General features: G+C 43.5%; 2 protein-coding genes across 2 annotated transcripts; both read right to left on the bottom strand.

Moving 5' to 3' along the window:
- Positions 1–1,424: 1,424 nt before the first annotated feature.
- LOC119648097 (melanotransferrin) lies at positions 1,425–19,472 on the bottom strand. The gene is made up of 9 exons (XM_038049596.1): positions 19,302–19,472; positions 11,039–11,466; positions 10,841–10,974; positions 10,610–10,770; positions 10,029–10,552; positions 9,782–9,946; positions 9,058–9,724; positions 2,162–2,333; positions 1,425–2,096 (listed from the first exon to the last, which is right to left on the bottom strand). The coding sequence occupies exons 1-9, from the start codon at positions 19,375–19,377 to the stop codon at positions 1,862–1,864; spliced, it is 2,562 nt and encodes an 853-aa protein (XP_037905524.1). The 5' UTR covers positions 19,378–19,472; the 3' UTR covers positions 1,425–1,861.
- A 101-nt stretch (positions 19,473–19,573) lies between these two features.
- Positions 19,574–21,488, bottom strand: LOC119648098 (kelch domain-containing protein 4). The gene is made up of 4 exons (XM_038049598.1): positions 21,274–21,488; positions 20,910–21,215; positions 20,408–20,828; positions 19,574–20,344 (listed from the first exon to the last, which is right to left on the bottom strand). The coding sequence occupies exons 1-4, from the start codon at positions 21,385–21,387 to the stop codon at positions 19,653–19,655; spliced, it is 1,533 nt and encodes a 510-aa protein (XP_037905526.1). The 5' UTR covers positions 21,388–21,488; the 3' UTR covers positions 19,574–19,652.
- Positions 21,489–24,000: the final 2,512 nt, after the last annotated feature.

Raw genomic sequence — 24,000 nt, 5'->3', positions numbered from 1 at the left:
ATTACTACTTTCCGATAAACTGGACACTGTATCGCCTTGTCCAAAGGAAATACCAATATATACAGGATATCGAATACTTCTGTTGCGTTAATGACAAGCATGATACGAGCCGCGACGTACAGATTTCGGAAACATTATGAAAAGAAGACAACAAACATTTTTTCTCATCTTCTGCTTCCACCAACACTGCCGATTTTTGGATCGATTCTACCTGTCAGTCCCATTGAAGTCGAGGAAGCATTCAAACGAATGGTATGGAATAAATCGACAGAACCTGCTCTGGAAAGCGAAGAGCTAGGATCTAACACTGTGGCTCGCTGAGCTCTTTAATCGGGTTATTGAAGAGGGTTGAACACCATCGGACTGGTAAGAAAGCACACCGTTCCAATACGGAAAAAGAAAGGTAGTCTAGCAGGATGTTCATATTACGGTCCGATCCGGTTGCTGTCTTACACCATGAAGATTTTCGAGTCTATTCTAGTCACGCGTATTCGGGATATTGTTTAAATAACCGTAAACCAGGCCGGGATTTTCAATAACTGTGAAGGTTTTGACGGAATACAAGCTATACAGTTACTTACGTAGAAAACCGTGGAAACTATATGCGTCTCTGCATTTCTGGATCTAGAGTAGAGAGTTCTATCCCAAATCAGGCCTATGATGGAGCAAAAACCTAACTAGAATTGTAGTTCAATAAAATGAAAGAACTTCTTTTGATAAACAATCTTAAGTTGAAGTATTTTTCGTTTTCGTATGACTCATGACTTACCAATTTCTAGTTCAATTCACATTAGAAATCAACATAACCGAAATTAAATGAAACCAATTTTAAAACTCACCGATGAGATCTTTTCAAAGCACCACAAAAACTTCATTCCTTTGGTCTCTAACAATCGTCCGCTTTCAGATCTTGAATTTTCTTCGTTCATCGATCGATCGGCCGTTCTTTTTCCGATCAGCCGATACGTGGGATCATATCAGAACCTGAAATACAAAATGTCGCACGACATTTTATAAACATCTTAATTGCATAGCTGAAAATGGAGAAATAAAAAAACTGGTTCGCCCGCGGATGGAGCCATAAGACTTGTGACCCCAATGCCGCGATCAAGAGAGAAGACACATGACGGATCTGATCCTCGATCGATGTTTCTGTTGTCTCTGTCTACTATGGCTGACGGGAGGAGCACCGAAATGTCCAGAAAGGATCCCAATTCTAGATTCCTGAGGTCGACTAGGGCAGATGCATGTAACGCGTGCCGGCGGGAGATTTCAGTAGAGGTATACTTCGGTGCTGGCGTATGTCTACCGTAATCCTGTAGCTTACCGTTACAGGTCTTTAATGGAGCGCTTTAGTCCTCTTCAAAGCTCGGTCAAATTTTATTGTCGCGCTAACGATTGTTATCATTAATAAAAAATATTTCTCAACTAATCTAAAGTCTTTATTTCACTTTAAATTGAATTCCGTACAAAATTTTATATATGTAAGTGCTAGTACTAAGTGTCAACGCAATAGATTTCATATCGAGTCAGTGCCAAATCGATAAAAAACAACAACTACGTACAAAATGGACGGATATCTCGAAAAATTAATTCCTTCGAGGGTAATTTGCTAACTAGAATACACAGCTCTATTATAATACACTTTCGTCTTGACAAGGAATCAAGACTGCGTGGACGGATTGCTTTAAGATTAATTTTTCAACAATATATTACAATAGATCTGCTTTAAAATATTCTCAATGAGTAGTTTCTTCAATGGACGGAATCGTGACTTTGTCTGAGATTGCAATTAGCATTCAGAGGTTCTAATATCTTTGTACTTACGGCTACGGTGAGACAAGGAATGCTGATCAATATGTTAAAATACAATAACGTAACTAATTAAAATTATGCTAATACTAATTAAAATATTTTTGGAAAGATTCAATGAATTGGCGCCTGCATGGCAATCGGTTATACGACGAGCGCGCATGAAGTTGCTTCCAAGATATAAGTCATAGCGACGCTTTTCTGGTTTGATAACTTGCAGCTGGCGGGTCGCGTCTTGGAAGATTAGATCATAGTACGGAGGAGGTGAGTAGAACATGCTGAAGCTGCAAAAAAAAATCAACACCATCGAATATTCAAGTCAGTTTTAAACACCTGTTATTAATTTTACCTGAATGCGTCGACTTCTTTTCGACCATACAATTGTTGAGCGTATGAGAATAAATTAATGTAGGCATTTATCTGGGTTTCGTTGTACGCTTCACCACCTCGAGTCACGATTGCATTAGCCTTAACCTTACCAAGATTGCAGCGGTGGTACTCGTATAGCTCGGCACGCGTTCCTGGTGAATGATGTGAATTTTAATTAGTAATTTTGTTATGCCCAGTTTGTAATATGAGTCATCATATAACGCCATGAGAACCGACAATTCATTTCTGAACAATAAACCATATTTAGTTGCGAGTGTGTTAATTGTTAGAAAATATTTTCGGTCGTTACACTCCACACTTGAATTAGCTGCAAATATCGAAATGACTAACCCACATCATGTCAAAAGGCGCCGTTGTTTAGATTTTCATATTATACTAAATTGTCAGTATACATAGTATATTTTTGAGCCATTATAGTCTCGGCTTGTGCCGGATTTTATCCATTATGGACATTGGTTGCTGTGTGTGATTAGGATCGGATTGGTAGCTTGGTAGCTCACGGTAGCGCTATGAAGAAGTTCGCCAGGGGTCCCCACAAGAATGTTGCATTTCTTAATCGTTTGAATCAATACCTTATGAGAGTTGCAGGATATTTAGGGAAGTCGGAAGGGTTTGCCCAAATATCTGTTGTTGACTTAATTATTACTACCAGTCTTTCCAAAAGTAGTTTATCTCCAATGATTTAGTTATTTTTTCAAAATGTCGAATCGACTACAACGACAATTGAAGTGTTTACTGTACACTGTCTTTGATTTTCAGCAGACCGCTCGAGTTTACCCTATACAAAGGATTGAGGTCAACCTTTCAAATTGAAACCTTAATTGGCAGTTTCGACCAGCAACACGGGTGCTGTAAGTAGCAAGGTTCGCAGTAAGCTGTCAGGCAACTTACACTCAACTTTTTTAATCATGAAACACGACATATCTATGAAATATATTTTTTCCTTCAGCTAGGATGAACTGACTATCATAATTGTGGATGATTTGTGTAGTGGAACCAAGAAAATCTGTATAAAACCTTCAGACATGTGAATTCCATTACATCCATAGACAGCCTTTTTTCTGTAAAAATAAGCCCAAATTGAGTGAATTTGGCCATTAGTGCCCCTTCCTCAAATAACGCGAGATAAATTTACTAGCTCCACAACTTTCGTTTCATTATGTTTACAATCCGTACTACTTTTCATTGCTAAGTACGTACATGATAGTTTGGGAGGATAATACATCAAGTACCAAGTTCACTGCATTTAAAGTATTGGTTGTCCTCAGTATGCACCTTTTCAAAATTAACTCCTTACATGTGCAGGAACAAGTGATCAGTTCATTCCATGGAGCCAGTTGCTACGCCAATGCTGATTAACATTCACTGAGTTATAACTTTATCGTTGTTTTAGATTTTTTCGTGAGACCGCCAATCTATATTTTGTGGAAATTGACGTTGTATGCCAGTGTACGAAAAATTCTACCCCTGCAAGTTTTTGGTCAAGAATTCGATCGAAAGACCCTCGCTTTTCGTAAAAGGCAATTAAACGAGATATAAATTTCTGGGCTAGCATGATGGATAAAGACGAATTTATCTCTTACGACTTCAGTTATTGTATAAGGCTTTATTTTCTATATGTGCGCACGTTCCTCAACAACGATATCTGGGGCCTTCAGAATATTCGCTTTCTTAAATGAGTATCCCGACACAGCAAACGCGGTCTCTCGCGTTCTGGAAGTAAGTGTGAATGCATGATTGAAATAGTGCCAGAGGCCTCCGAAAGGCTGATCATTATGGCCTGAAACGATGGCTGGGAGACTTTGGTCCAGAATGAGGAGCATCTTAAATGTACAGTGTACGAATCAAAGGAGATTTCTGCTACAAAAAGAAAAAGGGTTTCAATATGAAATTTAATATAATTCTGGAGAGCATTGCGAACAGGGTTATTGGGATGGTGATCTGAATGCGGAAATCATCATCATCAACGGCGCAACAACCGGTATCCGGTCTAGGCCTGCCTTAATAAGGAACTCCAGACATCCCGGTTTTGCGCCGAGGTCCACCAATTCGATATCCCTAAAAGCTGTCTGGCGTCCTGGCCCACGCCATCGCTCCATCTTAGGCAGGGTCTGCCTCGTCTTCTTTTCCTACCATAGATATTGCCCTTATAGACTTTCCGGACTGGATCATCCTCATCCATACGGAATAAGTGACCCGCTCACCGTAACCTATTGAGCCGGATTTTATCCACAACCTGACGGTCATGGTATCGCTCATAGATTTGGCCGTTATGTAGGCTACGGAATCGTCCATCCTCATGTAGGGGGCTAAAAATACTTTGGAGGATTCTTCTCTCGAACGCGGCCAAGAGTTCGCAATTTTTCTTGCTAAGAACCCAAGTTTCCGAAGAATACATGAGGACTGGCAAGATCATTGTCTTGTACAGTAAGAGCTTTGACCCTATGGTGAGAAGTTTCGAGCGGAACAGTTTTTGTAAGCTGAAATAGGCTCTGTTGGCTGCCAACAACCGTGCGCCGATTTCATCATCGTAGCTGTTATCGGTTGTGATTTTCGACCCTAGATAGGAGAAATTATCAACAGTCTCAAAGTTGTAGTCTTCTATCTTTATTCTTTCCGTTTGACCAGTGCGGTTTGATGTTGTTGGTTGGTTAGTTTTTGGTGCTGACGTTGCCACCATATATTTTGTCTTGCCTTTATTAATGTGCAGCCCAAGATTTCGCGCCGCCTGCTCGATCTGGATGAAGGCAGTTTGTACGTCTCGGGTGGTTCTTCCCATGATGTCGATATCGTCAGTATAGGCCAGTAGTTGGGTGGACTTAAAGAGGATCGTACTCCTTGGATTTACCTCAGCATCACGGCTCACTTTCTCGAGGGCCAGGTTAAAGAGGACGCGTGATAGGTCATCCCCTTGTCGTAGACCGTTGTTGATGTTGAATGGTCTTGAGAGTGATCCTGCTGCTTTTATCTGGCCTTGCACGTTGGTCAGGGTCAGCCTAGTCAGTCTTATCAATTTCGTCGGGATACCGAATTCTCTCATGGCCCTGTACAATTTTATCCTGGCTATGCTATCATAGGCGGTTTTAAAGTCGATGAATAGATGGTGCAACTGGTGTCCATATTCCAACAGTTTTTCCATCGCTTGCCGCAGAAAGAAAATCTGATCTGGCAAAAGATATGATCCGAGATAATGAACAAAAAAAGATGAATGATCGGCGCGGCCACGGGTCGTTTGCAATTATGGTCATAATAATCTTCTCCGACGGGTCAGTTAGAGTTGTTTTTGTGAAGTCCAATTTGGGAACTGGTTTAGCAGCTCGAAAAAGTGACGGCGATATTATGCCTGCGACTCAGCTGACTTGGACGCATCATTTGAATTTGTCAGTACTTAATTGTAAGATCATATCAAGTCAGTAGGTGTGAAGTTAGGTTATTAAACGAAACATTCATGATTAGGGTGCAAGGACAGTCGAATTGACAGTAAGGAAAGTGACAGATCTGCTGGTCAAGAATCTGACTCCATTATAGTAATAATAATTATTGGCGCAACAATCAATGTTGGATCAGGGCCTTGAAATGTGTTAGAGCACTTCATTCAAGACCATAATGGTACACTGCAGTACCCTGTAGAAGACAATGTGGTCAGCATTGCGCTCGCCCAAGATGCCCAACTCAATACAACTGTGTATATATATATATATATAATAATAATAATCGTTGGCGCAACAATTCATTTTGGATCAGGGCCTTGAAGTGTGTTAGAGCACTGGTCAGCATTGCGCTCGCACGAGATTATTACCCTGATTTGACTCAGGTACGTCAGGACGTCAAATCACGATGCAAATCCCACTGTTACCAGTGAGATTTGAATCGCGACCTTCCGTACGACAGCCTTGTGTTCTAACCATTCAACTATCCGGACACCTGACTCCACTATAGTATGACTAAAATCGACTTTTGGTGTGAGGGGTTTACATATTCGAATAGAAGAATTTAAACTTATGTTGGCAAGGTGAAACCTTTGCGAAAGAACCCGAGGCAAATATATATATCGGCAACTTTATTATCTTCTATGGAGGGAAATATGCCAGATTGCCAGATTGAGAAAATCAGGGTGGTGGTCCCAATTACCCGCAGGTAATATGAGGAAGACGAAAAACCAGCCTTGCATTTCATATGAAGTTGCTCAGCCTCCACGGACGGTTTTCTTTCACGAGAAGTGGTGATGTTCTCAGATTCGCAAAATACTGTGAGCATTGTAGGCAGGAAGTGATTTCAACTCCACCGACTTCAACGCAGCCCATTTGTATGATCCAACTGACCCGGTGAGACAATTATGTTGCTGTTCCTATGACAGTAGTCGAGATGACAAACACGTTCCGAATAGGAGCCGTTGACAACGGAAACGTGGCAGTAAACGCGATGGCGGAGTAAACTTGACGTATTCTCCGCAGAACTGTTCCCTGCACATGTTGCAATTTTTTTAGACCTGCTACTTCCCCTTCCTGGGAATCTAAGGGGATTCCCATGAAGTAGAAGAAGGTGATCATCCTTAAGATCCCGAAGAGGGACTCCTGTTTTGAGTACAGCAATTGGAAGGATATTTGCGTGGACCCTGTTAAAATTATTCTGAAGCGCATTAAAGAACATCATAAAAGTTTGATCAACAGAGAGCAGGTTGACTTCCTTTCTAAATTCTTTTGTTGTAATCACATTAATGCCCTTCAGATCATCGTGGAGTAACGTGTGGATTTAGAACCCCACTACACCTACTCTTCATCGAATTTAAAAATGCTTTTGATAGCGTTAAAAGGCAATGCATCTAGAATATTCTTCGCAGAAGAGGCATTCAGAGAAAGTAATAGTTATCATTAGAGCGACATTGTAGGCCAGCCTTCTGTACATGGTGGCCAAGGTTGGTGGCAAGTGGAGCACTACGGGTAACTACCGACAATTAAATTCGATTATTCGCTCGAATCGGTACCCCCTGCCCATAATAGAGGTCTGCTCCAGGAGACTAGCGGCTCGGTATTCTCGGTCATCGACAACGAGCCTGCTACCAGATTCCGATCGCGAACGATCCAAGGACGCCTGCAAAACAGCCGACAAATACCAAATCGGCCAGTCTGAGATCATATTCGCTGGCTACCACATCAGTAAGCGCGGTTTCTGTTCATCAAAGCCCAAAATCCAAGCCATCACGGATTTCCCGATGTTTATAACCTCCTCGCAGCTAAGACGTGGTGTCATTAAATATTATCACCGCTGCGTCCCGCGTGCAACTGAGCTCTAGGGCCCATTAACTGAGCTACCCAAGGCCAGTATGAATAAAATGTCCAAAATCAGTTGGACAATCGAGGCTGACACTGCGTTTGAGCTTTGCACACCGACGCTTTCAACATGACTATCAGCAGATGGCACATTGGCTCCATTAGATTTTTTTTCTAGAAGCCGTCGGAGGCTGAGCCGCATTTTTCCACTTATGACCCCGAGCATCTCGCTGTTTTGGTTGGCGCCAAGTATTTTTAACAGATCCTGAAGGCACGCCAGTTCGTAATGTACATTGTCCACCGTGCGCTCATAATGTGTCACCACATCAGGTCAGGGAGCTCGACTTCATCGACCAGTATGAAACCCGCGCCTTCGTCGCCAGTCTTTTGAGACCGTTCACCAAGTGGCAAACTGCAGCGGCCGGGTCACAAACAAACGTGGAGCGCTTAGGTTCTCTTGGCCGAGTCTGCGCAAGGACATCTTGCACTGGGCCAGGCAATGAGTGCCATGTCAGCTCTCAAAGGTACACCGTTACAACAGAGCAGAGGTTAGTAATTTCAAAACGCCTGACGCTTGCTTCAATCACATCCATGTCGATCTCATCAAGCTTCCTCTTTGCGAAGGCTACGGGAGTCCATTATATACCAATATACACGGGGGCTACAACCAATTCCAGTCCTGGATACGACCGCCCCCACCATTGTATGGGCCATATTCGACCACTATATCTCCTTTTTTGATACGACTGTGTATATCGTCGTTGATCGTTATTCTCCTCGTTCAGCTCAACCACCTCGTGAGAGCGTCCATATCACCCCCAGCCCAACGGAATTATGGAACAGATGCACTGCACTATGAAAGCCGCCTTAAAGTGAATGGCTCCGAGTGCTTCCAGCAATTTTCCTTGGACTACGTACCACTTTATAAGAAATAGCTTTCAGCTCATGGCTCCACATTCCATGCGAGTTCATTGCTCCCCAGAATAAACCAGCCACCAGCCCCAAAGACCTGTTTGGCCTCTTTAGAGCTATTCGACCGATGCCAGCGTGTAAAAACCAAGACCACCATCCTTCGGTCTTCAAGGATTTAGCTACCTGCGAATGCGTTTTCCGTTGAATCGATGCCAGCAAGAAGCAATCATATACCGCAGCCTTCGGATCTACAGCTGGTTCCATTGTGCCTTCGGTTACACGGCGTTCCCCAAGAGGAAAATCATATTTTTACTTCCTTCTCCGGCCATTGGGGAGGGAATAGTTGTGGCACTACCAAAGCTCCCGCCACCAGCTCAGCGCTCTCGGTGCAAGAAAACGTTGGTCCCGCGCGAGATTTTTGCTTGGAATTCAGTTCTAGCGGTCCTAGGAGTTTGTAGCGTATTCTTTTGCTTTGTTTTTACCACCCATCTCCAATATTTTTCGTTTTCGCGAAATTATGTTTTTCTGCTTGCCAGTAAATAAACAAAAAGATTAATTGCTGTTTCATTGTGAACTTAAGCTAAAGGTATACAGCATAACCAACCAGCAACCAAGGTAGACGCTCCCCAAATGGTTTCATATATTTTTTTAAGTTTTGAGAATCATTACTTACCATCAGGACACAACAGTTCAAAGTCATCATTCAAAGTATTTCTAGCCCAAAATTCCTTCCTTTTTCCGCCGGTATTTTCGCTCACAGTCGTATGTTTAACAAAAGCAACATGTCCTCCACCTTCTACCAAACATCTAAACGCGCCCGTATGACCATAGTAGTCTTCAGATGCATCTCGTCGGCAATATTTCGAGCTTTGTCCGTGGCATAAATCACACATGGTATCATAAGGCACACCGGTGTTGTATTCCGAGCTAATGGCACCCGGAACGCATGATTTCGTGAAATATTCTGCAGCTGCTCGTACACTATCGCAACCGTATGGTCGGATCCAGCCGTTCGAAATCAGATATGCCATTGGATATGTCCAACCTGCAGCCGTGTTTATTCCTGTGTGGCATGTGTATTTTCCTTTTAGGTAGGTTAATTCAGTGTCGGGATCTTCTTCTTTCCCAACTGCAACCACATAGTATTCTGGTTCGCCCAAATTATAGATCTCCGACATGATTGGGATCAGGTCGTGTTTCAGTCCACCTGTGTAAACATCGCCAGCATCAAAGACAGCAACATCTGCTTGACCTGAGGCGATTGCTTGCATGCAGTTGATATGAGAATGGGCTTTGTAGCATGATAGGTCGGGTTTGATGATTTGAGCTTTTAGAGCAGTCTGAAATGGTCCGATTTGATTATTTGGTTTTGCAACTTAATTCAGTTAATCAATTACCCTCATTTTTATGCATTTCTCCATTTCTGGATCAGATGTAATGCATAATGCCATTTTTCCGACTGGACACTGGCGAATTCCATAAATGAAGTCAAGGGCATGTTCCAAGTATGTGGTGTGCGACTGGTCGTCAATTTCGATTGGTGTAAGATATCGAGCGCTATCCTGAATGTGGAATATAATGCAAAGAGATTGGAGTTAATATTTAGCATATGGAAAGTATTGAGAGTACAATAAACGAATCTACCTGAAATAAGGCGTTCAATTTTCCGTATCTATTCGACTCGAACAATTCGAATTTTTCATAGAGCGTTCCGTTGACATCTCCTTCAAGTGGGTTTCCAGTTGAAGTGGTAAAGGAGTTATCCAGCCTGCCAAATCGATTGTCGTTGTAAGGATTGTTTTGGTTGTATTGATCTTGATTGTAATAATTCGGGTCATTGTTGGTGTTATACAGATTCCGATTAGGATCGTATTCATTATTAAAGCGATTGTTATAGTTGTTGTCCCCACCACCGCCGAAATTATTATAGTTTTGATCCCCGAATCGGTTTTGCCCAGTTGAGTTGTGATTCCTAGGTTTGTGCGAGTAAAGCTCCACAGCCCTCTCGAAGAACTTTTGGTATTTTTTCCTCTCTTCGTAATGCCTTCCGGATGATGTAACAATGGCATCTGAAGGAACCTTTCCCCAATTACACGAACGATATTCAGAGAGAGGACGTTTTGTTCCGTCTTTACATAGTAATTCGAATCGTTCTGCTGAAATGCTTTCTGAAAGTAACAATAAAGTCATAATGGTCCTTTGACATGAAACGAATCACGACGTACTAAATTCGTCTCCTTGCACCATTTCGAGAACTGTTGAATGTTTTAAGAACGCTACGTCACCAGCTTCAAGCAAACATCTGAAGGCACCGTCGTAGCCATAGTAGGGATCCGAGGGAGTACATTTTCCACCGGGTACTACTCCAGTACACAAAGCGCAAAGTCTGTGGACAATTTCATTTGTAATAATTTGATACTTGTTCTGGGGTAATATGTTCCGAAAGAAGGACCTACCTATCGGAATTGTCTCCGATGGGATTATATTTATCAATCAAAGAATTCACAGCACAAGAACTATTGAAGAAAGCAGTTGCAGTTTTTACATGATTGTTGCAGTCAACAATTTCCATTCCTCCTTCCTTTTGCAGCTGTTTTTGTATAAAGAAACACTTCGTCAAATTTCTTAGATCGCCGTTTCAATAACCATTTTACCGTATAAATTGGAATTATCCAGCCAGCCAAGCTTCCGACCCATGGAAAGCAAGCTTTCTTCATTCGTAGATCTCGCAAACTGAAGACATCACTCATTGTTCCGGCTTTTACTACAGCTACAGCATAGTAATATGCGAAACCACCATCAAAGTGCTCTCGCATGATGGGGATCAGTGAATTAAAGCGACCAGCGGTGAATATATCGCCAGCATCTAATGTTGTGATGTGAGCTTCTTCCCGATCGATGTGATGTATGCATTCGTCTGCATTGTAGGCCCGTAAACATTTTACTTCCAAAAAGTCGTCGTCAAAGAGCCCTTTGTCGCGTTCAATGTTCTGTGTGAAATTCCCGCACTTATAGAACTCTGGTAGGTTTTTTGTACACCATGTCATAGTCGTTGGTTTGTAGTCGGTGAAATGATGTTGTGCTAAGGATTTTTTTTTTTAAATAAAATAAATGTGTTAATGGTGGAAATAAATTTGAATATGTCCTGAACCTGTAGAAAGGCAGTAGATATTTTAGCGATAACCTTTGGATAGCTGGCTCTTTATTATTATATTAAAACAGTATAGATGCTGAGTTAATTTAATTTTTTGCAGGACAATTATTGAGGAAAACTTGGGAGGTTTCGAGTACCAAGGCAACTTTCAAATAGCAACACAGAGAGAACATTGACAGGAAACTAACTCAACTTGATGCTGATGTTGAAGTACCTGCATTTAACAACGCTGCCCAGATATTCGTTTTGAAAATGCACACACATTTGTACAAGGTCCATGGCGCTGATAACAACAAAAAAGTATTGGTAAAAGAATGCAACTCGGGTGTACTCCCATTTGAACTTCTAATTCCTTCGAAACCTTGCCTTCGGGTAGCAAATGATATTTTTCGTCGCCACATGCTGCTCTGATGGGTATGCTTCAATGTTCCCTCCGAGGAGTTCAATTAGCGCCTTAATGCGCCGTTTTGATGTCTCAAACTCCTATGGCCAAGGGTTCTGAGGGAAGTGCAAGGGGGCAGAATTTAGCCAATTCAGATCGTCATCTCTTTGAGGTCCCCAAAAATGTGTTAACCTAGTGTTCGCAGCCTGGCCTTAGCTATAGCAGGGCACTCGCAAAGGAAGTGCCTGATGGTTTTTCTCTCCTCATCGCAACCTCAAAATGCGCTGACGAATTATAAAGAGCAGACTTCTGTCTGGCCAGTTCATTACCGCCGCCAAGACGACCCTGCAAGGCTCCACCAGCTGTCGACCAAAATGACTATGTTACGCTTGGGGTTTCGACTATAACCTCAGCAATCCACAGGCTTCCAGTATCGCCAGTGTCTTCGCTTGGAATACACTGAAGAATCCCCCCATAGTCCGTACCACTGCACGGTGTGCACCCGAGAATAACACAACACCGACTCCACAGACCATTTTTGATCCTTAGGTAAAAAGAATACTTTGCCATAACCTCGCAAGATATCGGCGGTCTTCTATTCTGCCCTGGTTGAGAAATTCGCATAGTTCCTCTTGAAGTTCAGCTTGGGTGTGGCGTAGTCCGTAAGGAATGCTCAGAGTTTCTGACATACTGCGGGTAAGGTTGTAGAGCCCAATATCAAGCTTGGTTTCGTTATATTTTTTTGCTTAGTGCGGACCATCAAACAATCGATCCATACGTTAGGATGGGGGAGCCACGGCTGTGTACATCGAAAGAACTATCCTCGATCCGGGATTTTGTTTCCCTACGAGGTTCCTCTTGTAGGCCTACTTTACTCTCAGCTCCATATTTAGCTTTCAACTTAGCTTAGGATCCTGGATCACATTCAGATACTTTAAAAGAAAAGTGCCAATTTTTTTTCCATTTAGTCACTCTATTAATAGCTATTAGTTTCTCAGAGATGCACCACCTCTATGACTCATCAAAACGAAACTAATCACTCTTTAACAGTATTTAGGAAACCCTCGGAAATAAAAACTAAACTACATCTAAGAAAATATATGTGCGTGCACGGTGAGAGAGCTATCAAATGAAGTTCATTACACGGACTTGTATGAAGCACAGTTTGTACACATCACACGTCGCAATTTGGTGGTGCTTTTCGTTTTCGGCAGTTACTTTTGAATGTAATTCATTTGCCTGAATTCATTTTGAGAAATGCGGGAGATACTGTTTGAGTTGTAAGTGCTAATTATTGATGTCAGTTCCTCCGTTATCTTTCATAAAAACTGAATTTAAGCCGGAGGTATGTGCATTTTTAGTGGCATTTAATTGTATGATTTTCATAACATTACATTCAAAAGTAACTGCTGAAAACGAAAAGCCCCGTCAAATTGCCAATGCCGTAAGCTATTATCAGAATAAACCTTGCCTATGTGGAGAGAAATTTGCCGACTTGAAATTTTCAGTCTATATGTGAGTCAGAGTTTGTCTGGTGCGTACCGCACACCTAATTGTTTTCTTAGCTTGATACTTGGCCTTTTGTTCCTGTGATGCTTTTTCAATTGGGATGCGTTGGTTGGGGTTACCTAGGGTGAAAATTGAAAATTTACCCTCCAACGGAAGAAGCCCTGGCGCCTTCTCTTCCTTAAAGAGCTCTCAAGGTAATTGGATGCGGAAAGTAGAGAAGCTCCATTGATGAGCAATGCACATCGAAGTAAAAATTATTCAGGTGATATCAGAAAGGGCTAATGGTATATAAGATTTGCGGTTTTGTCCAGTCCAGAGGCAACTCATCAGACTCTGCCTCTGCCCTGGGAGCAGCGTAACTGAAGTGCTTACTGGGTGTTATTTGACCCCTTTTACATTAATTCATAACAAGTCATGGGTATGGAATGTATTGATGTTGAAAACCGCTTGGTAACTTCAGGCCTGAGTCGGTCGAGGCTTCGTCCATGGCAACCCGCGACCTTAAGGAAGCCGGTCCCTCTCCAACGTATCTCCTGCAACGCTGTTACATCGGTACTATATTGGGACAGGGTATCGGCTTGGTGCTTGGCAGCTCCATTTCTGCACAGAGAGCGCACGTTGCGTGAGAACATGCACAACTCGTTGTTCCTGATGAGGGCATAAGAGGAGGGGTTGAACATTTTGTCATTGAGAATCTCTTTCAATGCTAGTCAAAATCTGCTGTAAGAGGAAGGAGGCACGCTTGCTAGCGTAGAGATAACATGCAAGCCAAGACAACGCCTCAGAGAAACCGCCGTAAGAGAATTGATTTTCTTCTCAAGGTATTTGGGAGCGAATACTGAAGGGGCATAGTCAAGGATTGGTTTAAGAATCCCTCTAAATAACTTGATAGCTTCCCTAGGGTGAAGCACCCAGCTGGCCTCGGTGGCAAAATTTATAACTCTGATCACCTTCTGGCCTTATCCGAGATGTATTTAATGTGCTCCTTGACTGTGAGAGAGGCAGAGATGATTCTTCCCAGGAAGGTGATTAACTTTTTATGCTCAAGATAGACATTGTTGATGTTGAGCTTGAAAACATCGAGCCGAGAATGATTGAAAGCAATCGTGCATTACTTTCCTAGGTTGACGGGAAGTTTTAGGAAGTTACATTGATTTATGAAGAGATCTGCCTATAACGAAGAATGCTTTCTGCATCCTCCCGGGAATCCCATGAGGCTATAATTATGGAGCCATCATCGTATTTGAACATTTCCACTTTGCCGAAGCATTTCTTGTGAAGAGAGATCGTATAAACGTTGAAGATTGCTGGACTAAGGACACATCCTTGGGGAATGCTGTCGTTTATGAGAACATGATGATCATGCATGGTTAACTTTCTATTATGCATGATGTTCCATATCCATAGGATGATGCTAGGTGGAACATAACTCCGCCATGCTATTAACATAGGATGCTGGCCCCAAGCCAAGGTAAAGGGGGAGGGTTTGAGGCAATGTACTTTGTGCTATCCTCAGTAAAACAAAAATAAAGTGCTGAGATCAGGTAAAGAGATAAATAGAGTATAGTTGGAGTTATTCCATTATGTTAAATCCTACCTGATCTCTCTTGGTGACTGGTCCCGTGACAGGCCGACCAGGAAAATGCATACAATGTCGTTAGAAACAAGCCTCGGAAAAATGCTAGGGCGTCCACCACAATTGACGCGGCAGGACGGGCCCCAGTCCTGTCGAGAACTGGGCAAGGGTTCTTGACGCATGGACGGCGTCAAGGCGTAAGCAAGTAAGTCCGAACAAAATAAATACGTGTCTGCACGCTAAATGTTGGCGCCCTAACTGGAAAACCGAGGAACTCGCAAGAGCCCTGCGGAAAAGACGCGTTGATATCGGCGCTCGGCAAGAAACCTGATGGTCTGGTGCCAAAAGTTGCGAGATTGAACGCGAACGCCAACACACTCAACATGGTGTTGGCATTGCTATCTCAGAGAGTTTCCGTGATGCCGTTAAAGAAGTCGAATGATTTGATGATCGGCTGATGAAGCCCACCACTATATCAGCTGATCGCGCTATTCACTTCTTCACCGCGTACGCACCACAGACAGGTCGACCTGACGCCGAGAAAGATGCCTTCTGGCAACTTCTCGATGAAAAGACTTGTCACATGCCTGTTGACGACTACATCATCATTGCCGGCGACCTAAACGGTCATGTGGGCGAAAAGGCAGACGGTAATAGGTGCCTTGGCGGAAAGGGGTTCGGAGCGCGCAATGAGGGTGGCAATTGTCTCATTTTCCTACATTTTATAGTGGGAACAGTAAAACGCAAATCGACTATATTCTCATAAGACGCCGACATTTTACCACTGTCACTGATTGCAAAGCCGTTCCCCATGAGACCATCGCACCTCAACATCGGGCATTGTTTGCTGTCCTGCAAATTAAACCATCGATAAAACAGCGTGAGGAACGCACTAGCCCGCGGCGCATTAAATGGTATCGATTTCGTGAGAAGAAAGAGGAAATGACCCCACTTACCCAATTACCAACCATTACGAATGTGGAAGAATCGTGGAACCAAATGAAAGACACGATCCATAAAGCGGCCTCTGCAACCCTCGGGGTAACCAAGCCGGGTAAACGATACATCAACCGAGATGCTTGACTTTGGAATGACGATGTTTAAATAAAGGTCCGTGAAAAGAAACGCCTCTACCACAAATTTCTCGACGATTAAACACTGGCCAATTGACAAATTTATAAGAATGCCAACCGGTAAGCAAAGAAAGCGGTCGCTGTCATCCACCTGTCAGCGGAACTGGTGCTCAGACATGGCGGTGAGGAAGACGGGGCGGCAACCCTGTCGGCCAAACCAAAACCAAGTCGCCGAGGAGAATCTCTATAGTGGTGGCACCGGGAGACGCTGTACTCACTTTGGTTTGCCGGCCGTGATGCAGTAGGCGAATGCTCCAAAAGCCTAATTAGGGTGATAAGACCCGAGTCTGCACGGGGACTCATCTGAAGTGGCAAATTGGTCACGAAACCTTACCAGGGGTACACTGGTACCATGGGAACCGGGATAGTCCCTGGACTCTCATACTTCGGGTGAACTCACGTTGTATGTGAGTACAGCTCGGTTTGCGGTTGGCCCCCCTAGTTGCAGTTTCATGGTGGTTGTGCTCAAGCGAGAAGAGACCTTCGGGCCTCGGCGTGGTGTTGCGTTTCAACACGGGTGCCGTAATCCATAGTTCGGTAGAGATTTAGGTAATTCTTGCATCCACCAGTGTGAATGCTTAGCCATGCAATTGTTATAGACTGGTACCGTTGTTGCTTGTCTCAGCGGGGTTTTGATTGTGGTCACAAAATCAATCCGTGCCTGAAGAGGACCGTAGGATTAAGTCTCCACGACAGGTACCTACGTTAAACACCATGGGCTTAACTGTCAGCGCAACTGAAGTCGAGGAGGCAATAAAACGAATGAAATTTGGGGGCCTGACGACATCGTACCTGAGTTCTGGAAAGCGAAGAGCTGGGACACAACACTGTGGCTCAGGAAGGAAGAACACTATCTGACTGGTAAGAAAGTACAACTGTTCCAACATGGAAAACGAAAGGTAGTCCAGCAAAATGTTCAAATTACGGTCCGATCCAGTTACTTATCCATACCATGAAAATTTTTGAATGCATTCTTGACAACCGTATTCGCGAAATCGTTGAAATAACCATGAATCAAGCCGGCTTTGTTAAAAACTGCGGAATTACTGGTGCAATACATGCTGCCCGGTTACTCATGGAGAAACACTATGAGAAGCATCGCCCTCTTTACATTGCATTTCTGGATTTAGAGAAAGCGTTTGACCGTGTGCCAGAGGAACTCGTGCGCTGGGTTCAATTGTTCTACCACGATCCGAAAAGTAAAGTTCGAAGTGTCGCGGGTATATCAAAACCGCTTCGTTCTTTGTTGGTGTTCATCAAGGAAGCGCCCTCTCACCACTCCTCTTTGTTCTTTTTATGGACACCGTCACACGGGACATCCAACGTCCAGCGCTCTATACACTGCTTTATGCAGATGAACTTTTCCTAGCATCTAATAGCAAAAATGATCTCGAGCAATTTGTCCAAAAAATGGAATGATCGCCTCATGCAACACGGTCTCAGATTGAATCTGAATAAAACTGAATTTTTGACGACCGATGCCCATGAAACAGACACAACCACTGTCATCAGCAGTGACATGCCCAGAAGTGAGCGATTTAAATGCCTCAGGTCAACGCTATCAGCCAATGGAGAACTGCGTTAAGAAATTGCTTCACGCATTAACGCAACCTGGACGAAGTGGCGTTCCACAACTGATGTTCTTTGTGATCGGCGTATCAACGGACGTGTCAAATCTAAAATTTACCGCAATGTCGTCTGTCCTGTCGCCCTCTACGGTTCTGAGTGTTGGCCGACTATAAAAGACAATGAACCGTGTGACACGTTTTGATCACATCTGAAATGAGGATATCCGCGATCGTTATGAGGTTGCACCGATCATGGAAAAATTGCGAGAGAGGCGTCTTCGATGGTGTGGTCACGCAAATCGCGCTAACTAGAATTCACTTGCCAAGATTGGTCTGAACATCGAAGTCGATGGTAAACGACCAAAATGCAGGCCGAAACAACGGTGGCTTGATACGCTGGATGGGGATCTAATAGCCTCGAGATTGCATCCAGATCAGGCATTTGATAGAGTCAAATGGCGAAACCGATCACGACGAGCCGACTCCGCTTGTGAACGAGACAAAGGCTGAAGAGAACAAAGATGTCAGGTGGAACATGCCTGTCAGCCATGATTGCTATGAGGAGCGACAGGTCCACCCTTTCGTAGGCTTTGCTGATGCCCAGGGATAGGCCAAGGCCATGTTTTTGTTTCTCTTTTCAATGGCGATGTGAAGTAGCAAAATAATTTAGACACGAGGAGGTAAACCTGTATTCCCTGTAAGCAAAACATTTCTCTGGCAGCAGGCGGGATCCTCCAGAGCTATGACAAGTCTGGATTTGACCATGGCATTTGTTAACTTGAAGAAAATGTTGAGAGGGGAAATCGACCTAAAGTTGTTGAGATCATTTTGAGATTTACCCCTTTTGGCGACGGGACTAGTTTGATCTCCGTTGTCTCGTGCATCCTGAGAGATTGTTCCAGACACTGGACATATGTGTAGCTAATCCCATCCGTACCTCGCGTAGAGCGCTTTTGGTGTTTGTCGAGATCTAGCCTTTTGCATTGAATTGACATGAGTTTTTTTCACTAATTATATTCCATAGTTATGTACTTTCAGCACTGATTCCACGTGCCACTTCAGTTGATGCTGACATTATGAGAATATGTACAACTACTGTTTCTTTTCACTGTAACAATTTTGTGATTTTAGTCACCTTTCAGCGTCCATATCTTCTGAGCAACTAAACAATATTTCTAAGTATTGCACGTAGGAAGATTCCAACAATGTTGCTTTAATAGTTTATCATTGATTAAGTTGGAGATAAATCTGTCGGCACAATTTCGCGGTTGTTTACAAAACAAAGCATCGCCGCAAAACCGATGACACATATCCAATTCCAAATAATGTTTCTTGTGTTGGTAAGATTGACACCTGTTGACTCCCTTCGAAGACATCTGTCAAACAAATTGTTTTCGGAGTTTTTATTGAAATAGGAGTAATTGGGTCGTCCTGACTTAAAATAAGTTAATATCGCAGCTCAGGATAAACTTTGTAATCCAAGTTTTCATCGCTAGAACATCGCAAACGCAAGAAACTGAACACCTAATTGCCGAGACTGGTCCAACACCCAAAATACATTTCATTCAAAATAATCTAAGAAATCACACACTAACCATGAACATTTTGTATTGCACAGATAACTATAAACACAAGGCACAGTTTGAACATGTTATCAGATTTTGATAACATTGTTTTCAGATAATATTTCGCGAAAAAGATAAGAATTCAACGTTAACAAGACATGACACACTACACCTAAGACACGCCCATGAACATGGCAACGGGTTTGTTTGAATTGGACTAGAATGGGAGCGTCGTGGTGACAGCTGACTCAAGTTTGAGGAGTTGTGGGCCAATGGGTTTGAGTCCACGGAAATACTTCGCCTCGCAGAACAGATCAACTTTTATTTGGATTTATTATAAAAACGGACTTATTTACGAGAGTATACAGCAACAAACATCGTCTAATCAGTATCCATTTCGGAATCCGAGCTATCATCGCTACTATCACTATTTTCACTTCCAGAACTGTCGCTTCCCTCACTGCCGGAATCAATCCATTCATGGGAGCGTGAAGTGTCGGAAATCAGAGCTTTCCATTCGTCCAGCTTGTGTAGATCCAATGCATAGAAATCGCCAAGCGTGCTCTGTTTCTTGTCCTCCTCGTAAATGCCACCGTACAGGTATAAGGTTCCCTTGCAAATGGTCATTCCAGCGTTCATTCGTGGATGAGGACCTGGTTTCGGTTTCAGTTTATCAAACAAGGACGCGATTTTACCTTTGTTGCTGGCGTTACTCGAACTTCCGCCGACTGTGACGGTGAAAATTCCGTCAGTAGTTACAGTCGTAGAAGCAGCTACTGGCGCGTCTTCTGCCATTTCAACTTCCTGGGATCCGTCGCCAGCCTTAGATGACTTCCCAGCTTTCTTCACAACCTCGACGAGGCGGAAAGTGGTCGAACTCAAATCTAAGTAGTACAAATCGTTGCCAAATTGCCCAGAAATGTTCTCCTCGTCTTCGTCGATGTCCATGACGCCACCGAAGCAATAGGTTTTGCCATTTGGTGCTGTTGTGAAGGCAATACCACTTCGCGGATGGGGTCGGTAGCCGCCTGGTTTAACGCTTACCCATTTGAATTTTGTGGCGGGATTTGATTCTAAAAAGGCAAGAAGGCATGAGAAAACAAAGCAGTTGGTTGCGAGAGAAGAATTTCACTTACTGTCCGGTGTAAGTGCGAACATATCAGCGTGTGTTATCCCCCGATCGACTTCCTTGTTCACTTTGGACTTTGTGTACCCGCTCCAGATCAAAATCCGACCATCGGGAGCCGCCGCTATGCACGAACCGGAACGAGGTGCGGGTGGGATTGCTCCCGCAATTTCGATTTTTAGCCATTCGTAGCTCTCCAGGGAGAAGACGTGGACGTCGTTGAAGTACTGATACGAAGTGTTGTTGTCGTGGAATCCTCCAAAGATGAAAAGCTTCTTTTTGGCAGCCACCATACGATGGCCACTCCTCGCTGAAGGCCCGTTGGGAGCATTTACCTTCTCCCATTTCTTCGTGTTCAACCGGAAGACCCACAGATCTTTGAAATGGTAGAATTGTGCTTGTGAGGGGCTTGCGTATTCGCCGCCGAAAAGCTGAAAGATTAAATATTCACGTCAAAGATCAGAGCTATTGGTTGAGTCACAGTTTCACCAAAATTTCTATCCAAAACTCACCCAAAGCTGTCCACCATCAGCAGCAACCGTAACCATTTGATGGCCACTTCGCGGAGCCGGACCGCTAGGCGACTTGACTAGCTTCCATTCATTTTTCGGGATGTTATAAAAGTAAAGATCGTTGTAAACACAAACTTTCTGTCCATTGAAGAATTCTCCTCCAAACAGGATCAGTTCTTCCTTTTCGGGATGAGCGCAAAAGGAAAAGCTCGACCGCGCCGACGGGGGAGGACATACTGTTTCGGTCACTTCTTTTAGCCTTTGCTCCTCAGCTTCTAATTTCGCTACAACTTCTTGGATATCTGCCTGAAACGATTTAGATATTGAAATTAACGTTTGTTTTCACGGTTTAAGGTAAACACACTTCTCCAAGTTTTGCCAGTAATTTTTTCTGCTTTGCTGCTAGCTTTTTGTCGGTTTTCATTTGAGTCTTCTCTGCGCCTTTGCCTTTCTTCTTATTTTTGTCTTTCTTGCCCATTTTTAATAATTTGCGAAGTTATAATTCGAAAAATGAGGACAGTGGGAACTCACTCCAGTTGACAGTCGGCTATTTTGACATTTCGCCTCAGCTTTTGTGTACATTCGAGCACGTGGTACTAATGTACTAGAAGCAAGTGCTAAAAGTTGTCGAAATACTAGATACTCGATTTTATAGCAAAAACGCGGGAACAGGTTGAATGGAAAGTGATTGAAAATTTTCTAAAATAGAAAAAGGAAATTGGGCTTGGGTATAGGAATTTGATGTTACGTGTTACAAGTTACAGAAGTAAGGAGCATTGTGCCGATGTTGGTTTATGCATCCGTAGTGTGGTGGGTTAAGGGGAGACTAAAAGGTAAACTAGCCGCACTGCAAAAAACTGTGTTTCTTGGTATTACTGGTGCCATGAACGCGACATCCGGCGCAGCTCTAAATGCATTACTCAATTTGCGGCCCCTGGATATATTTATTTAAAGCACTGCAATGGGAGCAGCGCGTAGACTGTGTGTGTGTGTGTATGGTGGGGGAGAAGCTACACCTTCTGAGCACTCAGGCCGTGTTGGCCCATTGTACTCGCCTGTCAGAATGCCCACTTTTAAAACAATTGGTTGAATTCAATTATTTTATTTAAAACTAAGAATAGAATATAAGCGAAAATGAAATATTATGGGTTATCGATATATGCGGTTCGGGAGTTTAGCTCAGACTAACTTATAGAAAAATGCAAGCAAAAATTTTGATTACAATTACATAGACTTCAAGTTATATGTGTAAAGAAAAGAGAAAATATTACAATAGGCAAGTATCAAAAAGAATTCAACACCCACAATAGACCTGCAAGTCCTCCTGCTTTTCGACAGGATAAATTTTGCGGTACGTATGTTGGGTTCTGGCAGGAAAAGTTTGGTGTGTCGAGCAGCATTTAAGCTCTGCCACCTGTCGTTATGGGAAACTTGTTCACAGTTTTTGAAAACAGATTTAGCCAATGCTACTGATACCCCAATTGCTGGCTCCGGTCCCGGCATAGGGGAGATTGACCCCTCTTTCGCTAAAGCGTCAGAGATTTCATTTCCCTCTATGCCACAGTGACCAGGTACCCAGAGTAGTTTCACCGTATTGAATCTAGACATAGAGTTCAAACGGTTTCTGCATTCCTGAACGATTTTCGAGGTGATCAAAGGACTGCTCAATGCCCTCAGTGCAGCTTGACTGTCACTACAGATTGCGATGCGCCTGCCCTTCAACCGCTCGTCAATCACCCAGTTTGCCACCCTTAGGATCGCATAAACTTCGGTTGAAAAACGGTTGCATATGGTCCCAAAGGAAAAGCCCATTTCTCGTTTTTATTCGAGAGGTAGACTCCGGCTCCAGAACCCTCTTCTGTTTTTGAGCCATCCGTGTAGAAGACTTCCGTATATCCCTCCACGCATTCCTCTGGGTCTTCCCAGTCCTCTCTACGCTTCAGGGTAACTACATATCTTCTACCAAACAGATGTATGGGGACACGAGAATCGGAAGGCATTGTAAGAACTGGATTCAGTCCTCCCAGTAACTCTTCCAATGCTCTGTGCACCCACATCCGTTGTTTTCCCATAGATCTAATCGAATTAGCCTATGAGCTGCTCTCATTGCAGTGCTTTGAATAAATATATCCAGGGGCTGCAAATTGAGTAGTGCATTCAGAGCTGCGCCGGATGTCGTGCTCATGGCGCCAGTGATACCCAGGCAAACAGTTCTTTGCAGTGCGTCTAGTTTACGGTGAAAACCTTTTTGTCTCACCTTAACCCACCACACTACGGATGCATATACGAACATCGGCCTAATGATGGTAACGTATATCCACGTTACCACATGAGGCCTGAGTCCCCATGTCGAGGCAAAGGTCCGTCTGCACAGCCCATAAGCTGTGAGAGCTCGTTTCATCTTTACCTCTACATGTTTGTTCCAAAGAAGTTTTTTATATAGAGTGACCCCCAGATATTTCACTTCTTCGGAGAGTTGAAGGGTAGTACCCATCTCAGGGAGACAAAGTCCATCCAGTTTTCTCCTTTTTGTGAATAAAACCATTGTGGTTTTATTTGGATTAACTGACAAACCATGTCTAAGGCACCAGCTGTCTATCAAATCAACGGCACGCTGTATATTCCTACACACCGTTCCAAGATCCCGATCAACAGCAAGTACAGCCACGTCATCAGCATAAGCTTGAGCGTGTATTGGCAAACTTTGCAGTTCGCATAGCAGTGAGTCGATCAGCATACTCCACAGAAGCGGCGAAAGCACACCTCCTTGGGGGCAGTCCTTCGTCGCTTCTGTAGTCAGGTAGCGATCGACCCCTACCTCAGCGCACAACAATCTTTGCGTTAGCATAGCATGGATCCACTTAATTAAAGCATCATCAACACCATGCGCTCTGGCGACATCACAAAGTTTTTGAAAAGGCGCACAGTCAAAAGCCCCTTCAATGTCCACGAACAACCCCATCGCGTACTCACCATTCAAAGTTGCATCCTCTATCTCTGTGACCAAAGAATCAAGAGCGGACTCACAGGACTTCCCACGTTGGTAAGCATGTTGGTTTTCACTAAGTGGGTGTGACCTAAGTGCGTTTCC

The sequence above is a fragment of the Hermetia illucens genome, chromosome 2 (genome assembly GCF_905115235.1).
Source record: "Hermetia illucens chromosome 2, iHerIll2.2.curated.20191125, whole genome shotgun sequence".
Lineage (NCBI taxonomy): Eukaryota > Metazoa > Arthropoda > Insecta > Diptera > Stratiomyidae > Hermetia > Hermetia illucens.
The sequence above is the reverse complement of the archived record's forward strand: the minus strand, read 5'-3'. Positions and strand labels throughout refer to the sequence as shown.